This window comes from Microcaecilia unicolor, chromosome 5 (genome assembly GCF_901765095.1).
Source record: "Microcaecilia unicolor chromosome 5, aMicUni1.1, whole genome shotgun sequence".
Taxonomy (NCBI): Eukaryota; Metazoa; Chordata; class Amphibia; order Gymnophiona; family Siphonopidae; genus Microcaecilia; species Microcaecilia unicolor.
In genome coordinates, this window is record NC_044035.1 from 307,067,452 (window position 1) to 307,085,490 (window position 18,039).

Consider the following 18,039-nt stretch of genomic DNA (forward strand, 5'->3'; position numbering starts at 1 on the left):
AAATTATAGCAAAAGCAGTTGAGGTGCTACTGCCACAAGGACAGAAGAACATAAAAAAAAATTACCAAATTGGGTCAGACTAGAGGTCCATTTATGACCAAAACCGAGCTTCTCATTTTCCCCCCCAAACCCACCTCCCCGCTCCCCCCGTTTTCTATTTCTGTTGATGGCTCTCTCATTCTCCCTGTCTCCTCAGCTCGAAACCTTGGGGTCATCTTTGACTCTTCTCTCTCCTTCTCTGCTCATATCCAGCAGACCGCCAAGACCTGTCGTTTCTTTCTTTACAACATCCGTAAAATCCGCCCCTTTCTTTCCGAGCACTCTACCAAAACCCTCATCCACACCCTTGTCACCTCTCGTTTAGACTACTGCAATCTGCTTCTTGCTGGCCTCCCACTTAGTCACCTCTCCCCTCTCCAGTCGGTTCAAAACTCTGCTGCCCGTCTCATCTTCCGCCAGGGTCGCTTTACTCATACTACCCCTCTCCTCAAGACCCTTCACTGGCTCCCTATCCGTTTTCGCATCCTGTTCAAACTTCTTCTACTAACCTATAAATGTATTCACTCTGCTGCTCCCCAGTATCTCTCCACACTCGTCCTTCCCTACACCCCTTCCCGTGCACTCCGCTCCATGGATAAATCCTTCTTATCTGTTCCCTTCTCCACTACTGCCAACTCCAGACTTCGCGCCTTCTATCTCGCTGCACCCTACGCCTGGAATAAACTTCCTGAGCCCCTACGTCTTGCCCCATCCTTGGCCACCTTTAAATCTAGACTGAAAACCCACCTCTTTAACATTGCTTTTGACTCGTAACCACTTGTAACCACTCGCCTCCACCTACCCTCCTCTCTTCCTTCCCGTTCACATTAATTGATTTGATTTGCTTACTTTATTTATTTTTGTCTATTAGATTGTAAGCTCTTTGAGCAGGGACTGTCTTTCTTCTATGTTTGTACAGCGCTGCGTATGCCTTGTAGCGCTATAGAAAGGCTAAATAGTAGTAGTAGTAGTAGTAGTAGCTCAGCATCCTGCTTCCATTTGAGACCAATCCAAGTCGCAAGTACCTGGCAGAGGCCACAGCTTTTACTTGAGGGACTTTTTATCCCCCCCCCCCCCCCCCCCCCCCCCCCCCCCAAATCAGGGTGCCTTTGGCCATTATTGTAGCTGCGGGAGATCAATCTCTTCCTAAATAAACAAAAGTTCTAGATGAACTTGTTGGACACCATTATGACCGATCTGCCAAAAAAAAAAAATCTGGTCTTGGTAGATCCTGGGGATGTATATACTCCTGTATATTCTCTTCACTCAAAGTGACTCCAGCTCATCTGCAAGAGCAACCATTTAGCAGTACCAAGTATTGCCCTCGCAAAATGCCTGGCAGCAGCAATAGCACATATTGTAAAACAAGAGTCGTCTTTCCCTATCTGCAAGGCCTGGGACATATGATATCTTCTGTTCACATTTTGCCCTGGCACACCTTCACATGAGCTGCCTTAAGTGGCACTTAAAGTTCCAGTCAAACCAGTTTAGCCAGCCATTGTACACAAGAATCTTGATCAGTCTATCCCTGACAGGCCCTTTGCTGGTGGTTCATACCAAGCAGTCTACAGGACAGATGCTCATTCCAACCACCTAATCACCGCATAATCCTAACCATAAACATGTCCACATCCAGATGGTGTATTCATCTGCCCCATCTTCACATACCTTCTAGAGCTCTGTGCAGTATTTTCATGGTCTTGGGGATCACACAATACTTTTTAACATTTTCTGGAACCAATGACTTCTCTATGCTTGTCCAAAGTTGTCCAGAAGATGATCCAGGCCCAGGCCAAGGCCACATCAAAATTGAACTCTTCATCTGGGTTTCTGGACCTCACTCCTGACACAATGGAATGGGCATCTACTGCATCCCAACCTAATATCCATATCTCTAATGGCATGCGCATTGAAAAGCAAGTGATTTCCTCGCTGATGGTGTATGAGGAAATGCTTTAGATTTTCTAGCCTCCACTAGCAAATTTTACTACTGCAAATGGAAGCATTTTGCAAACTGTTGCACCCAGTTCTCCATATATCCTGCTAGCTGCCAAATTCCTCTATTGGTTAATGTACCTTCTCCACCTGTTCTGCTCCTGTCTACAGACTAGCTGCATCCGTTTGCATCTCTCTTCCGTTGCAGCCTATCACAAGCCTTTGGACAGTAAAGTGATGTCAGTACATTCTCTGGTCTCTCAATTTGAGAACTGTTCCATAAAAGTTGTCATCTGGCCTAGGACCTCAACATTGTTTTGTTTTGTATTTTTTCGTCAGTTGACAGTTCCCCTCAAGCATCTCGTCAAAGCGATGCCCCAGTAACTCACCTGGAAAATGTTTTTTCCTAGTAGCCATCATCTCAGCAGTATTAGCAAATTGCAGGCATTGGTTCACTGCCTTTCTCACTCCCTCCTCCCCCTTCCTCGCACACACTCAGCTGTTCCTTAATAGAGTGGTACTAAACACCCATCCCAAGATCCTGCTAAAGAACATCTGAGTTCTACCTCCACCAATCCATTGTTTTTGTAGTCATTTTTTCCAAGCCACATTTTTCGCACTGCTAAGACTGCCATTGGGCCTTACTGTACTCCAGCTCTTGTGCATATTACCACTCAAACTGGGAAGCACTTGTGAGATCATACAGCACTTTTAAATTCCAGGATCAGAATCCACACATAGCCCAAGCTAGGCGTCCACAGGTAGCTTTTCCTCTCTAAGCAAATGTGTGACAGTAACACTGAAAAACCTCCCTTCAAGCACCCTACCACCAACTCCAAGCAGCGTTCTTTCCTGCGCTGTTCTCTGAGCATGAGAGGGAACACCCAATGACCCTCTTTAACATCTGTTTGCATGCATTTAGATATCATATGTGCTAATTTTTGGCGAGCAGGTTGTTTATGGTACTTGAGTCCTCTGAGCATTGTGCGCAGCTTAAGTCTGGCGCTATTTGCCTCTAGCACTGGTTTTAGGTTCTGAGCATCAGCCCACCAGAGAGGAGGAATTGTCAATGGCTGGTAATATGAAATACTCAAACACAGCACTAACAGCTAACACAGTAGCAGACACAACAGGTGAAAAATCACTATGGATTACTAATTTAGAGAGGAAAAAACAAGAGCAGTTTACTGCTTCAGCATGGAGAGTTCAAGCTCTCTACACGCTGGCTCTGTGACCTAGGCACAGCATTCTTAACAGGTTACCATATCCTTTTCTATTTACCCTACAAGAGCAATCAGAGGGAGGGGGAAAATCTTCTTCTCCTAGCATGCTCAGAGGCAGGCAGTAGCAACAAAGATCCAAAAGGCATGAGAACAGAACACAAGTGTTCATAAAGGCTAATCACAGAGGACCGCAGAAATGCAGTGGCCTTGTCCATTATACACAGCTTGTCCATTATACACATAATAAATATACAGGCATGTAATCTGTTACATACACACAGCACAAGCTGCCCCATTTAATGAGGGCAGAACACTGAATTTTGCTTTTCCAGGGCTAGAATGCTGTCTCCAGGCTATGTAAGCATCCACTTCCAACTGCCCCATCTGTGCAAAATTTGGCTATGATTACCAACCTCAAATCAAACTCTGTAACGGACATTTGTAGAGCAGCAACGTGGTCACCTGTACATGCCTCCATGAAGCACTCTATTTGGATTCTTCCTTATGAATGGACTACCAAAACTCTTTGATTAACATCTTCTCTCTCAAAAACAAAACATACCAGAATGCCTAAAGAGCCAAACCCCTGCATGGCCCTCAGCATTGCAATCACCTGGATTTGTGACACCATATTCCCCAATGATCTGCAGAAAAAGCAGAATTGCTTATCTTAATGGGGGCTCTCTGGATGGTATCTAAGTGGATAATCCTAAAAGAAGGAATCACCAGTAGGTTTTGTTGAGATGACCTTAAAGTATGGGATGATAAATAGAAAATCAACGAAACAGAAAAAGTGGTTCACCAGAATATAATATTTTATGAACTAAGATCAGTAGCCAAAATGGGATTCAGTAGACTATTAATAACCAATGTTCAGCTTTTAATAAGGGAGTGATGTGATCAAATTTTAAAACACTAGTAACCAGTTTAATGGCAACATTTTGAATTAATTGTAAATGTCTCATTTCAGACCACATGTAGGGCATTGCAGTACTGCAAATTAGATAAAACTAAAGCATGAAGTAGTGTCTGTAATGATTTTTTATCTGTAAGTTTACTACTACTAAAAAATAATCATTTCTATAGCGCTACTAGATGTATGCTTACTGATGGGACCGATTATTCTTCATTTGTAATGACACTAACATATGAGGTATGTAGATAATTAAGATTAACTTTATATCAGGAGTATTCTTGGAGTTTAATTTGAAAATCCTGATAAATTTAAAAAAACAAAATCTAAGATCGCACCTAGTATTTTAACTGAGGGTGAAAGGGAGACGGGCAAATTAGCCAAGAGAATATTAGCATAGAGTGTGAGAGCAAATTTGCTTTCTGTTGCCACCCTTTCTGTGAGCTGCCATTGCCCCACCACTTGGGCATAAAACAAGGGGAAGAAAGAACTTTAATGTTCCCTATCTTCGGTATATTTTAAACAGTGAACAATTACTCAGCATTACAGTAAATTTTACAGATATATCCCCTGAAATCTCATATGTTTGGGGTGTTTTCTGCTGTTCCAATTAAACAAATGTTATTTCTGTAAAAGTATATAATTGCCTGTCGACAGCTGCATGTTCATATTGGATGTTTCAGATAGACTACTAAAAGAAATTTTGGAGAATGTTTCCATGCAAGTTGTGAATCTTATATTTTCTTATTGAAAAATAAGTTTGCCTTAAGTACTATACTAATTCTCCTTCAGGGAATTAATAGAAATAACCAGCTTTGCTTAAAGAATACAGTGGTGCTCATTTTCAAAGCACGTAGACTGACAAAGTTACATAGTAACATTTGTGATTTTTGTACCTAGATTTTTATGATTTATCATTTGCACAATTCCGTGCATCACTTCAACCATCTCTCTCTCTACTTTGCAGATTATCAAGAATCTGGAAGAGACACTCATTTCGTGGTAGGGGAATGTGCTCCTGTTGGAACTTAGAACTCATACATTCTGTTTTATATTTAATTCTTGTATAATTTTATTCAGGACTACACAGACATGGACTATTTAGATATCTTATTTCTCAGAGTGTATTTATTGAATATGTCTGAAATTTTTTATCTTATGCAAATGCATTTTTGGAGCATGAAAGTGAATGCATTTTATTTTTGTTCATTAAATAAATTTGACATTTACTTTGCAGTTGACCTCTGTCTAAAATGTATCCAGCACACTATATATATGGACAAACTGGTCTCTCTATGCCATCCTCATCATCATCTGTTTTGTAATCCAGACGTACTGTGATGAGTCTTACACATGGTCTGTGTAAATACTGTAAAATACAGGACAAGATGCAAGTTCTAGATGTAACCCAGATGCTCACATAGGTTTTCTAGCAGGCTCCTCCTGTTGACTGTCCAGAAAGAGCACATGGACTTAATAGACTGAATCTTCAGGTAATAGCCATGCTGATGTTAGTGCAGGGGTGAACAATCATGGTCCTCAAGGACCACAACCCAGTTGGGTTTTCAAGATCTCCACAATGAATATGCATGAGATCTATTTGCATATACCTTGGGAGCAGTACATGCACATCAATCTCCTAAATCTCCATTGTGAAAATCTTCAAAACCTAACTGGGTTGTTGCTTTTGAGGATCACGGTTGTCCACCTCTGTGTTAGTGTGTGGATTTTTGTGGGACCTGATAGCTGAAATGAGAGGAGGGGTGCTAGGCATAAACTAAAATGGGGGGACCTTGTATGCTCAGCGTCCAGGAGGGTGTAGTATAGTGGAAGAGGAGGACAAAAGCTGTCTTTGATGGGAGTGATACCCTTAAGGCCAGTGGTTCTCAAACCTTTCCTGGGGGACCAGCAGCCTGTCAGGATTAATGCATGAGACAGATTTGCATGCCTACCACCTCTATTATATGCAGCCTGTCAGGATTAATGCATGAGACAGATTTGCATGCCTACCACCTCTATTATATGCAAATCTCTCTCATGTATATTCTTTAAATACAAATCTCTATCTGAGTATCCCTCTTCTACTCTAGTTATAATTCAAAATACCGTCTATTGAGTAACTACCTCACACTTTATTCATTAATTTGAACAACTTTATTGAAAGTTCTCAATTATAAAATTGTTTAAAATCATATCATTACCTAATTAATATTAACCCACACTCATCTCTCATTCTCACCATTCATTCCACACTCCTACTTTAAATACCACCAATCATGTAATTACAACAAACATTGGACTATTCAAACTTCTAATTTCCTCAGTTGTTCTCTACCTCTCCACTCAATAACGAAATATCCACTTTTTCACACAAAAAAATATTTCAGTGTACAATTCCCCAATAATTAATGCTTTAACCTCAGTGTTCACTTATTATTGTTACTTTCATTCCAATGATTGTAGTTCCCACATGTATCTCAAACAATGCCTTATTTCTCTGATGCAATCTTCTTCATACTGAAAAATTCATGTTGTTATTGCCTCCGGTCCCGTCCATCGTATATCCGCTTCACTTTTACCAACTTCAAACCATGTATGCATCTTCAGGGGTTTTAACTTATAATTCTGAAGCACCTTCTCAGCCGCATACCCAGGATGAATCTCCAACTGGTATCAGGAACAGTGGCACCACTGCCATTGTTAAGTGAACATTGAAGTTAAAGCATTTGAGAACTGATGGACAATTATTGGGGACTTGCGCATTGAAATATTTTCTGTGTGAAAAGTGAATATTTCGTTATTGAGTGGAGATGTATTTCACATAAAGTGAAGAACTGAGAAATTAGAAGCTTAAATAGTCCAATGTTTGTTGTACTTATATGATTGGTGGTATTTAAAGTGGGAGTGTGGAATGAATGGTGAGAATGAGTTAGAGTGTAGGTTAATATTAGGTAATGATATTTTAAACTATTAATTGAGAGTTTTCAATAAAGAAGTTGTTCAAAGTAATAAAGTGTGAGGTAGTTACTTTATAGATGATGTATATTCTTTAGGGATATCCTGAAAATCAGCCTGGCTGATGGTCCCCCAGGACCGGAGAATCATTACTTCAGGTGCTTTGACTGATAATCAAAATACATCTTTGGCAGTTTAGAGAAAAAATATTTTTCTGTCATCTACTGTGTTACGATGTATGCTGGCCTTTCATTACTTAACTCCCTTGTTTCTCATATGCTGCTTCCATTCATCTCTGGTACAGCTGTTTTAAGGAAGTTTTATAACAGGTGATGGTACCTGTTGAGGACTGGTGTATGGCAGCTTGCTTCCATATCTGCAAACATATGTGTAAAGACTCATGATATGAAACACAGAAGTAGGAGGGCCATGCATCACTGTCCAAAGTTTGGGAGTTGCTGGCAATGGCATTGGAAGGAGCCACATGATGAGGAGCAGTTACCGGTGGCAGAGCTTGTGAAAAGGAGATGATGGGAGAAAGAAAACACAAAGGGGGTGGGAAATAAAAATGGGTTGACAAAGTAGTCTCTCTTTCCCTGCTTGAAAACACACACACACAAAATGCCTTCTTCCACCAAATCCCATACACTGACTCCGTCATCAGCAAATGCCCTTCAGTGAACTCCCTAGTTGAAGGTTGCCCTTGGATCACATGACAGGTGTAGTATATACCTACTTTACAGAGACCTGTTCTGCATTTGTTACCCTTAGGCAGTAATTTGTCTGAAGAACATAACTTCCCTTTTTTTTTTTTTTTTTTTTTTGGTCACTTAACTGAAGATGTGATCATGCAATAGTGGAATATACATATTTTGCAGCAAAGATGTTGTTGTTGTGCTTTGCAGATTGTTAATTTCACTTGAACTTGAAAGTCCCATTGAGGACACTTCATTTTTGAGACAGGTCAAAGGCACCCACAAAATGGGCAGCTGCAGCCAGGTAATCCAGTATCAGAAGACAAAGCCATGGCAGTCCTTTGATGCAAGAGAATTCCAACTATCAGGTATTACTTCAGGCCTAAATGCTTCCCGCTACTGGTAGCGCTATAGAAATGATTTGTAGTAGTAATGAACAAGCTGACTGGCAGTGAAGCTCTAAGGTTGTCTATACATCAAAATATTCATTATCATTCTTCCTAGAATACCCTAAATTGGGTTTTCTATACTTTTTCACACTCAAGGAGATCCCTACCTTTAATATGCGAAAATATAAATAAAAAGGAAGGGTAAAAATGTAACTAATTCTATTCTCCTCTGATTAGAATTTGCTTCATATGTTTTTAACTTCCTATACTGATGTTTTATTCTTACAATCACTTCTTGAGAGGGACCAAAATATCTACAGTAGGAGTGATAAGTCTCCCAGCTTTTGAACTGATCATTTACTGAACCATCCAATGTGGGAACAGAATTATTAATCTGAACTGTCTGTAGCTGGGTTAAGATTAAAACTGAGGACACAGTGTGATATTGCAATCAAAAGCACACTAAGAAATTCATTGCGATGAAATAGTAGTAGTCTGGCCTTTTTTTTTTTTTTTAAACATGGTTTGAAACTTAGGCCCAGATGCACTAAGATCCCCATTAAGAATCCATCCGTATTTTCAAATTGGTAAAAATTGTCAATTTGGAAATACAGATGGATTCCCAAAGAGAATTGCATGCAAATAAACTTGTTGCTTTTGTCACCCAGCTCATTTGCATTCAATATGGGGGAAGTCAGTTGGCCAGCTGAGTATGCGCAGAGCAGCCCATTCCTTTTCATAAACTGTGATGCTGTGAGCCTGCACTTGCTGATTGTGGTGCTTGGCCAGACGATTTTGGGAATATAGCTGTGGAGGCAGAAGAAGAGTGGTGGCATGGAGGATTACATGAACATGTATACCCTGGAGGAAAGGAGAAACAGGGGTGATATGATACAGATGTTCAAATATTTGAAAGATATTAATCCACAAATGACCCTTTTCCAGAGATGGGAAGGTGGTAGAACTAGAGGACATGAAATGAGATTGAAGGGGGGCAGACTCAAGGAAAATGTCAGGAAGTATTTTTTCACGGAAAGAGTGGTGGATGCTTGGAATGCCCTCCCGCGGGAGGTGGTGATGAAAATGGTAATGGAATTCAAACATGCGTGGGATAAACACAAAGGAATCCTGTTCAGAAGGAATGGATCCTCAGAAGCTTAGCCAAGATTGGGTGGTGGAGCCAGTGGTTGGGAGGTGGGGCTAGTGCTGGGCAGATTTCTACGGTCTGTGCCCTGAAAATGACAGATACAAATCAATGTAAGGTATACACAATAAGTAGCACATATGAGTTTATCTTGTTGGGCAGACTGGATGGACCGTGCAGGTCTTTTTCTGCCATCATCTACTATGTTACAGAGGCACTGCTACTTCAGATCATGGGCAGACCAGAACCTGGCACCAGATGAAATGGAGCAATATGTGCTGCAGTTTCCTTGGGGGGGGGGGGGGGGGGGGGGGGAGGGACAGCAGCAGCAGCAGAAGATCCCAAAACTTTTAGCTGCTTTCCACCCCTGGGTTCTTGCTTGTTCTAGAACAGCTGATTTCAAAAGAAAAGGCAGGCAGGCAACGATTTAACAAGCAATGACCAAAATGTACCGTGTGCACTGTGATGTCTGTTTTAGTGGCCCTTTAGCACAAATATAACACATTCTAACTGTGGATATACAAATAAAACCACCCCTTCCCTCTACTGTTTCAACTGTCATATGCAGGACTGACAGTTCCTGACCACCCATTACGTTTTCCTCTGTAAAACTAGGGACTGCTTCTGCGCATCGGGTCAGAAATGCTGTGCATCGCCTTGCATGCACATTTGTAAATAGTTCATTATAATAACCTTGCATTCCATTTTCGTCAGCTGCTACAGTAATAGGAAAAGAGCTCAGAGAACCCTTTTGTGCATGTCTTGTCATTGCTTGGTAAACTGGCTAGAACTGGTATAAAACCACGTTGCTGGCCTTAATCCTGATAAATCTACAACTCTGGTGCTTTAGAAGAGCCCATTTACCTGTTTTAGCCCCTTTACATGGTTGAAACAATCAAGATACTGGTTGTCTATCATGACTCCTGTCTATCATTGGATAAACAGGTTTCTATTGTTTTTGAATTCTTAAGCAACTTAGGGTTGTCACATCTATTTTGGATAAGATCGATTTGATTTGCAACACCTTTTATTGCTTAATTCTGTTGTTGACACACCAAGCCTTTTTATACAGGCTTTCCATTTTATCTTTCATCACTGGGTAAGGTAGGGTGCTGCTGGAAGGAGAAGGGATTATACCCTGTTGTCATCTAAAGGTACGGGGGGGGGGGGGGGGTTCAGGGCCTCTAGACCACCAGGTGGAAGCTGTCAGGTGCATGGGGGGGGGTGGCTGCAGCTCTTCTGTTGGTGGGGATGTTTTATCCTTATAAACACTTCTTGAGAGGGTCCAAAATATATACAGTAGGAGCCATAAGGCTCCCAGCTTTTGAACTGATCATTTACTGAGGCCTTCTTTTACCGCAGTGGGTAAAAGGTAGGTCTTTCTTTTTTAAAAAAGAAATGGCCATGCGGCAAGTGAAGCACTTGCCGCATGGCCATTTTGTGAGTACCCTTACCGCCATCAATTGAGGTGATAGTAAGGGCTCCCACGCTAATCCAGCAGTGCGTGGCACTGCCCAATTAGCACCGGGTAGACACCGGCGCTACAAAACTAAATATATTTTTGTAGCGCCAGATATGATGGCGTGGGAAGTACCACTGGGCTGTGGTAGCCTGGTGATACTTCCTTTTTAATGAGCGGTAAGCCTGCGATGGGCTTACCACAGCTTTGTAAAAGGGTCCCTAGGTTAGGGGTGGTCCAAGGGTGGGGTTAGGGCAGAGTGCCAACTTAGCTGGTTAGCAGACTGAATACCACCACTAACCAGCTAAGGGGTCCTTTTACTAAGGTGCACTAGAAAGTGGCCAGAGGTGCCATTAACATGTGGGTTTGCTATGCGCTACGGCCACTTTCCAGCGCAGCTGAAAAATGGCCATGTGCTAATTTCCCCATTAGCATGTGCCATATCTATCCAGCCAATGGAATTCAACATAGGGATACTACACTCATCTTAACTGTCCAAGTAACAACTCCATGATACTAGCAATAGGCAAGATCACACTTTTCTGCCACTGATTTTACCCCCATCATGATTTAGAGGTCACAGACACCCCCCCCCCCCCCCCCAGAAACCTGTTTCTAATCAAGTGTGCATATTTTTGTAATGATATCGATACCCAAACAAATTCTGAAAGTGGAGATTTAAAATAGATGGTGTGACCTGATGAAAAACCCCTGCAAACATATCTTCCCTACAAAAGGGATTCTTACAAAGTTTTGTATTTTTGCCACACTTGGTGTTTATTCTGGTCATAAAATACAAATAAATGTGAATAAATCCCACTTTACTTAGGTTCTAATTAATGACAGAGTTGAAGCAAAGATGCGTCAAATACATTTTAGTACCACTCATCCAGATAATGCATAGCCTCTCACTGGTGGTTGGGAGGTGGGGATAGTGCTAGGCAGACTTATACAGTCTGTGCCAGAGCCAGTGGTGGGAGGCGGGGCTGGTGGTTGGGGGGCAGGGATAGTGCTGGGCAGACTTGTACGGTCTGTTCCCTGAAAAACATACGTACAAATCAAGGTAAGGTATACACAAAAAGTGGCACATATGAGTTTATCTTGTTGGGCAGACTGGATGGACCGTGCAGGTCTTTTTCTGCCGTCATAGTATGTTACTATCCAGCTTATAATCGAAACTTTTCGCTGGCAATCTTCCGACACAAATCGGGAGATCGCTGGCGATTTCGCAAAAGCAGCTAAAAGCGTATAATCAAAAGCTGGCTTTTTAACAGCATCGCCGCTTTCCCGTCGCCTCGCCGGCGAAAGTTCAAGGGGGCGTGTTGCCGGCGAAGCGAAGGCGGGGCATGGGTGTATCTACCAGATGGCCAGCTTTCGGCGATAATGGAAAAAAAAAAAGCGGTGTTAAGCGGTTTTTGGCCAGGTTTACTTGGTCCTTTTATTTTCACGACTAAGTCTCAAAAAGGTGCCCCAACTGACCAGATGACCACCGGACGGAATGGGGGATGACCTCCCCTTACTCCCCCAGTGGTCACCAACCCCCTCCCATACTACAAAAGTTAAAATGAAAACCTTTTTTGCCAGCCTGCATGCCATCCTCAAATCCGTACCCATCTCCATGACAGCAGAATGTGTTCTAGCCTCTGACAGCCTTTCCATGGTTGCGATGTGGCTCTCGGGTGAGTGTGACACCTTTTCTGTTAGGTGCCCTGCAGAGTCACATCAGCAATGCATTGTGGTGGGTGTAGGGTACTGGGCTCTACTCCCATGGTGCTTTCCCCCCCCTGCTAACTGGGTCAGAGTGTGCCCTGTTTTGTTTCCGGTAGTCCATGAGGTAGTGGCCATTTTTGTAAGCCACATTTTTTAGATCCCTTTCATGTGTTACCCATGTTAGAAAATGTTATTACCTTGAATGTTGTTGAAAGAGGGCATTGTACAGCATTCTGCCAGCTCGGACCTACTGCTAATCTCAGTATCAGGGAGACTCTTTGCCAGTGGGGCACAACCTCTGATCTGCAGTTAACTGTGAGTAAAGGTGCTTATTCAAATAAAGCACTTTTTCAAAGACATTAGTCTTCAGGTGTCAACTGCTGTGCCAAGGTTATACAGCAGCAACAAGTCCTAGAGGCCTGAGTGTGTGCAGGTCCATGGAGCACTTTTAGTGGGTGCACATTTGTGGGTAGGGGCTTTGGGGGGGGGCTCAGCACCCACAGTAAGGGAGCTATGCATGTGGGAGCTGTTTCTGAAGTCCACCACACTGACCCCTATGGTGCCCAGTTGGTGTCCTGGCATGTAAGCACACTACAAATGCTGGCTCCTCCCATGACCAAATGCCCTAGATGTCGCCGGGTTGGAAATGGCCGACATTTTTTTCCATTATTGCTGAAAAACAAAACCGGCCATCTCAAACCCGGCGACATCCAAGGCATTTGGCCAGTCTAAACTATTATCGAAAAAAAAAGATGGCCAGCCACCTTTTTGATAATACGGTTCCAGCCAGCTGTTGCGCCACCACCAAAATAGATCGCCGGCGACGTTCGATTATTCCCCTCCACATTACGTTACCTATGTTTTCATATGGAAGAGCAAAGTTCGGAAAGACCATGGAACCTCTTTAATTTGGGGGGGGGGGGGGGGGGGAATGCTACATTCTCTCTGGCTGTTAGCTAGGAGCACCTTTAGAGCCAAAAGCCATGCTCCCTTTTGGCCACCAGACACAATCATATATGGCGGAAAGGTTTGGGGGGTAAAACGTCAGAATAAATTATTCTAATGTCCTAGACACTTAGCCAATTAGTCATAATTGAAGGAACTAGCTATGTATTTCAAGACGTACTTCTGAAAAACTAGAAATGGTTTTGGCAACAAACTGTAAAGCTACAGCATTGATTACAGGTGTTTCTAAGATAATTTCTTAAATAAAATAACCTCAGTCAAAGAAATATTTATTAAACAGAAATACATCACTATTTCAAATATGCAGTACAAAATAGTTTAAGCAAAGCTGTTTTCAAACACCTTTGAAAAAAAGCATACATACATATATATATATATTAGTGACCTTTCACAAGAGCAAAATTATACATATCAGGTTTTATTTTACTAGTAAACATCTTTCCTTCTTTTAGTAGCTGGCTTTTTAAATAAGCTAAAGAGTATTTCAGTCAAAGTTCTCAAACATATTACCTGCATTATTCATTTAGGTCCAAAAGGGAAAAAAAATTGACCTATTCTAGACCAAGGCTTGCATAATAGTTTTGGAATCCATAGTAGGACATCACAAGTTAAAAATTTTGTTCCGGTTATGAAACATAAGCACTTGTGCTTGCAAAGAAATTACACAGTAATTAGAAAACAGCAGTGGTTGCTTGGAAGTTAAAACACAAGACAGACAGTCAGGATTCATGCTGTGGCACAGACAGGATTATCCAGCACTATCATTTTGTTTTCACTTTGCTACAAAACTGGAGGTCTACTAAGGCATAATATTTAACATTTTTTATTTAATCCATCAGCAGAACAGTTCTTCCTTTCTCCCAGTTGCTGGCTGATAGCAGTTCCCACACGACAATGGCAGCGGAGCCCATTCAAAATGAATGGGCTTTGTTGGCATTACCACACCAGGAGGCCCTTAATTCCCTCAGCTTGACATGATGGTAATTGTTATTAACTGGTATCTGCCCTCTGTATCCCACAGAAAACTAAACTGATAGAAATTCAATAAGTGGAAGTCTGGCTACATCAAACGAGAGTTTAAAAAAAAGTGTAACGGGTAAACAGGTGAAATTATATTCACATCTTAATTCACAATATGAAACATTTGTGCAGATCAATGCTAAAAAAAAACAAACAAGACAAAAATAAATCAAGAACAATTCCTAGTATAACCTCAATAATGTACAGAACTCATAATAAAGGTTGATTTTCCATGCTCATATGTTCACCCCACAACTCAATAGGAGCAAATGTTCCCCCTAGAACTGCTAGTTCTATTTTTAATGACTAGTAAACATTTGTTTAAAAAAATAAAATTCAATTCTAGGTTCTGCTTGTCCGGTTTAGGAGACACTGGAAGACAATTGGGCAGATTTTCATTTATCCATGGTGTTGCACTTTCTACCCTAATTTAGTACTATTATTTACCTAAAACCCAAACCCTGTAGACTCGTATCCGAGACCAACATCTTCCTTCTCTATTCTTCCATGATGTAGTCACTCAAACTTCCTTTGAAAGCACACACGTCTCCTTCATGGTTCGGTAGCATTTATGATCCAGAATTCTAGAATGCTTGTTATCCAGAGAGTATCGCAACATTACAATGCTTTCCAATTTGATACATTCAAAAAGGGAAAAAAAAAGGGACTGTAAAAAGCAATAATTACAACAGAAAATTAGAGGCTATTATGTAATTATAGTTGGGTGGATTTATATGTTGTATCATTGCGGCAGTGAGAACCAGACATCACATAGGAAAATGTACAGAAAGGAATAAACCAACACACAAGTAAGGAATATTGGCACATACCATAATATGCACCATAAAGAAACTACTGAATAGCTAAAGAAGAAGGATGTAAATATTTTAGGAAAAGGATTAAGTTTGGAACAGCTAACATGACTACAGCACCAAGGCTAAGGATCCAGTTGTATATGCAACATATGGTAGTACATACGGAATTAGTGGTTAACATGTCACCATCAGCACAATTGACTGCCCTTGTGTGTCTGTTTAAAGCTCTCCTACCCCAATTACTAACCTCTACCCACCCAACCACCCCTCAAAAATAATTCCAAGAAGCAGCAAAGAACACACAAATCATGGTTTACTCCTGCTACACTAGAAACCTTCTTTCAGGTCTTTGTACCAAGAAAATCTAGCATTTAAATCACAGCCAAGGAATATCTTCCTTGTCTTTAAAATAACTGGGAGATGGGTAGCACTGATGAGCTAAACATGACTATTGTTCATTTATCTTCGTTATTTATATTTAAAACATATATCAAAGTTATCTGCCAAAGCCTGAATGTTTTGCTGTCTTTTCATTCCATCATGAATACTGCTTTGAATAGCTTCCCTTCCCTCCCAAGAACGTGATGGTCAAGCAAGGCATTAGTTGCTCCTGTTTCCTTAGTCTAGCCAATGAACCAGAATTCTCATTCTAATGAAATATATTCTTAGACACTTATAGCAGTGAATGAATCCGAGCATAGTGCTCCATAAATAACTTGGCAGCCAACAGGGCAGTGTGTATAGGAGTCTTGCACTTCTGAGGTCAGCAAAAACCTTTGAGGCAACTTCAGGCAAATCCTCAAATGGTTTTAAGAGGCAGGTAGTGAAAAGACTTCCTTTTCTGCTCAGTACCTCTAGAACCTGAGCTACTTTGAGAGAACCCCATCTCTCATCTCCAAGAGAAAATGGTGTACCAGCAATCTGCATGAAATGTTTCTCCTCTTCTTTCTAAATCTTGCTTTATTCAGGGAATTAAGAGATGAGATTTCTCTGAGTACTTCATATCAGGTGGGAAATTATCCAGTTTAATAAAGGGGAAGTGGTCGTCAAACATTTTATACATGCCAAATCGCATGCTCAGTTCAGTCCAGTGCCTTGGGCTTTAGCCATATCTGTGCACACAAAGTAAGTCCTCAGTTCTCCTTTTCCCTTCACATTAATGAGTCCCCTGCATTCACAAGAATAGCCAAGTCCTTGTAAAATCTTGCATGTTTCTTCTGTAGCCTGGAATAGAAATCAAAGCCTTTAGGAATGCTGAAGACAATTACCATTTTGGAAAATATCACCAAAATTATTGGAAAATTTCCCCAGTAACATCATCAATACATTTACCTGTATTTTTCCAAGTTGGCCTGTGCTCTCCATCCTGCTGGCAACATTGACTGTGTTTCCCCAAATGTCGTACTGTGGTTTACGTGCCCCAATTACACCTGCTATTACTGGCCCATGGTTTATCCCTGAATAATCAAAATATATTTTACGCACAGAGTTATCTATTGTCATATTAACACAGACCAACTAAAAAAATGATCCACTTAACAGTTTAATGCAAAATACATGCCTATAAGCAGCAAATCATTTGTTAGGGTATCCCAAAGTGCCTCTCTTTGTTCCACCATAAATTCCAGTGTTCCACTCGGATTTTTTAGTTATTGGATCAAGAATTTATAATAGGGACTACAAATTCACATAAGTGTAGGTACTACTATAATAATAGTTCAGTGCGTTTTTCAGCCATGCACTTTGACCTCTGCAGCACGTATATTACGCCGCAGCTGGATAGTGCAATCCCTTTAGCGTTTCTGAGTCATGAGGATATACCACTGCTCTGACGTGTAAGTTGGAGTTTTACATGATCGGGTGCACTATATCAGAACTTTATTGAGACTAACTGTTTTTAAGGTTCATTTTAGGTCTACCATTAATAGCAACTTTTCCAGCCCGTGTTTCAGGCTGTAGTTAGTAGAGGACTGAATAGGTTCCGCATTTGTCATATAACTGGACACTTGATGTTTGAGATTTTGTTTTCAAAAAATAATATACACCTCTTCTACAAGTTTCTATGATAATGAGCATATTATTTGTGTGTCTTACATATCATTGACGTCATTGATCGACGTATAACGGAACAGTTCATATTTGTGCATTTTTCGAGACATTGGATTAAGACCGTATATGGACCACTAGTCAACATACTCCAATAATTCAGTCTGGTGTTAGTACAATTTTCTAGCAAGCCTCTTAGATGTGCACTTTGATTTTTAGAGCATATAAATCACATCTCAGCTAGACGGCATGATGTTTCTTGCCATTCATTGCTCTGGTGTTTAGGCATTACTTAGTTCCACTTGATTAAGATTCCTGTTAGATTGATTGAGATTTTTTCACTTGACTTGTAACTCTGTACTTTCCTTGATATAGGTCTACATTTGTTTTTTGTCGTGCTGGTCCATGACATTGTGTTTGAGAAGATACCAATCATCATTATTTCTGCATATGTGAGTTTGACCCTTGTTTTCATCCATTCATAATTTTTTTTTTATTCTTTCTTTAATACAAGTTGTCTATCCTCTTTTTTAGTTAAAGTCACTGGCTAGCACAGCTTGTGGTTTGATAATAAAGAATATTAAGTAGGTGGGAGTCCAATTAGAAAAACTTTTTTTATAATATAAAAAAAATTATTTTCATATTAAGATATCAGTTTTTATCATCATTATTATATTTATACAGAATTGTTTACTATCATTATACTAATACATATTTTTAAAGTACTTGA

The 18,039-nt window shown here is 40.8% G+C and overlaps 2 protein-coding genes across 5 annotated transcripts in view; one reads left to right on the forward strand and one right to left on the reverse strand.

The window, feature by feature from the left end:
- The window catches only part of BRD7 (bromodomain containing 7), a 113,775-nt gene extending 108,453 nt beyond the window's left edge, over window positions 1–5,322 (forward strand). Inside the window, 1 exon segment of the mRNA XM_030204348.1 lies at window positions 5,078–5,322. Coding sequence (XP_030060208.1) covers window positions 5,078–5,142 — 65 coding nt within the window. The 3' untranslated portion in view covers window positions 5,143–5,322.
- An 8,440-nt stretch (window positions 5,323–13,762) lies between these two features.
- The window catches only part of ADCY7 (adenylate cyclase 7), a 257,435-nt gene continuing 253,158 nt past the window's right edge, over window positions 13,763–18,039 (reverse strand). For all 4 annotated transcript variants that reach the window (XM_030204352.1, XM_030204350.1, XM_030204353.1 and 1 more), the window contains 2 exons: window positions 16,596–16,720; window positions 13,763–16,487 (listed from right to left, as the gene is read on the reverse strand). In XM_030204352.1, the coding sequence (XP_030060212.1) occupies window positions 16,341–16,487; window positions 16,596–16,720 (272 nt within the window). In that variant the 3' untranslated portion in view covers window positions 13,763–16,340. The remainder of the gene's footprint in view (window positions 16,488–16,595; window positions 16,721–18,039) is intronic.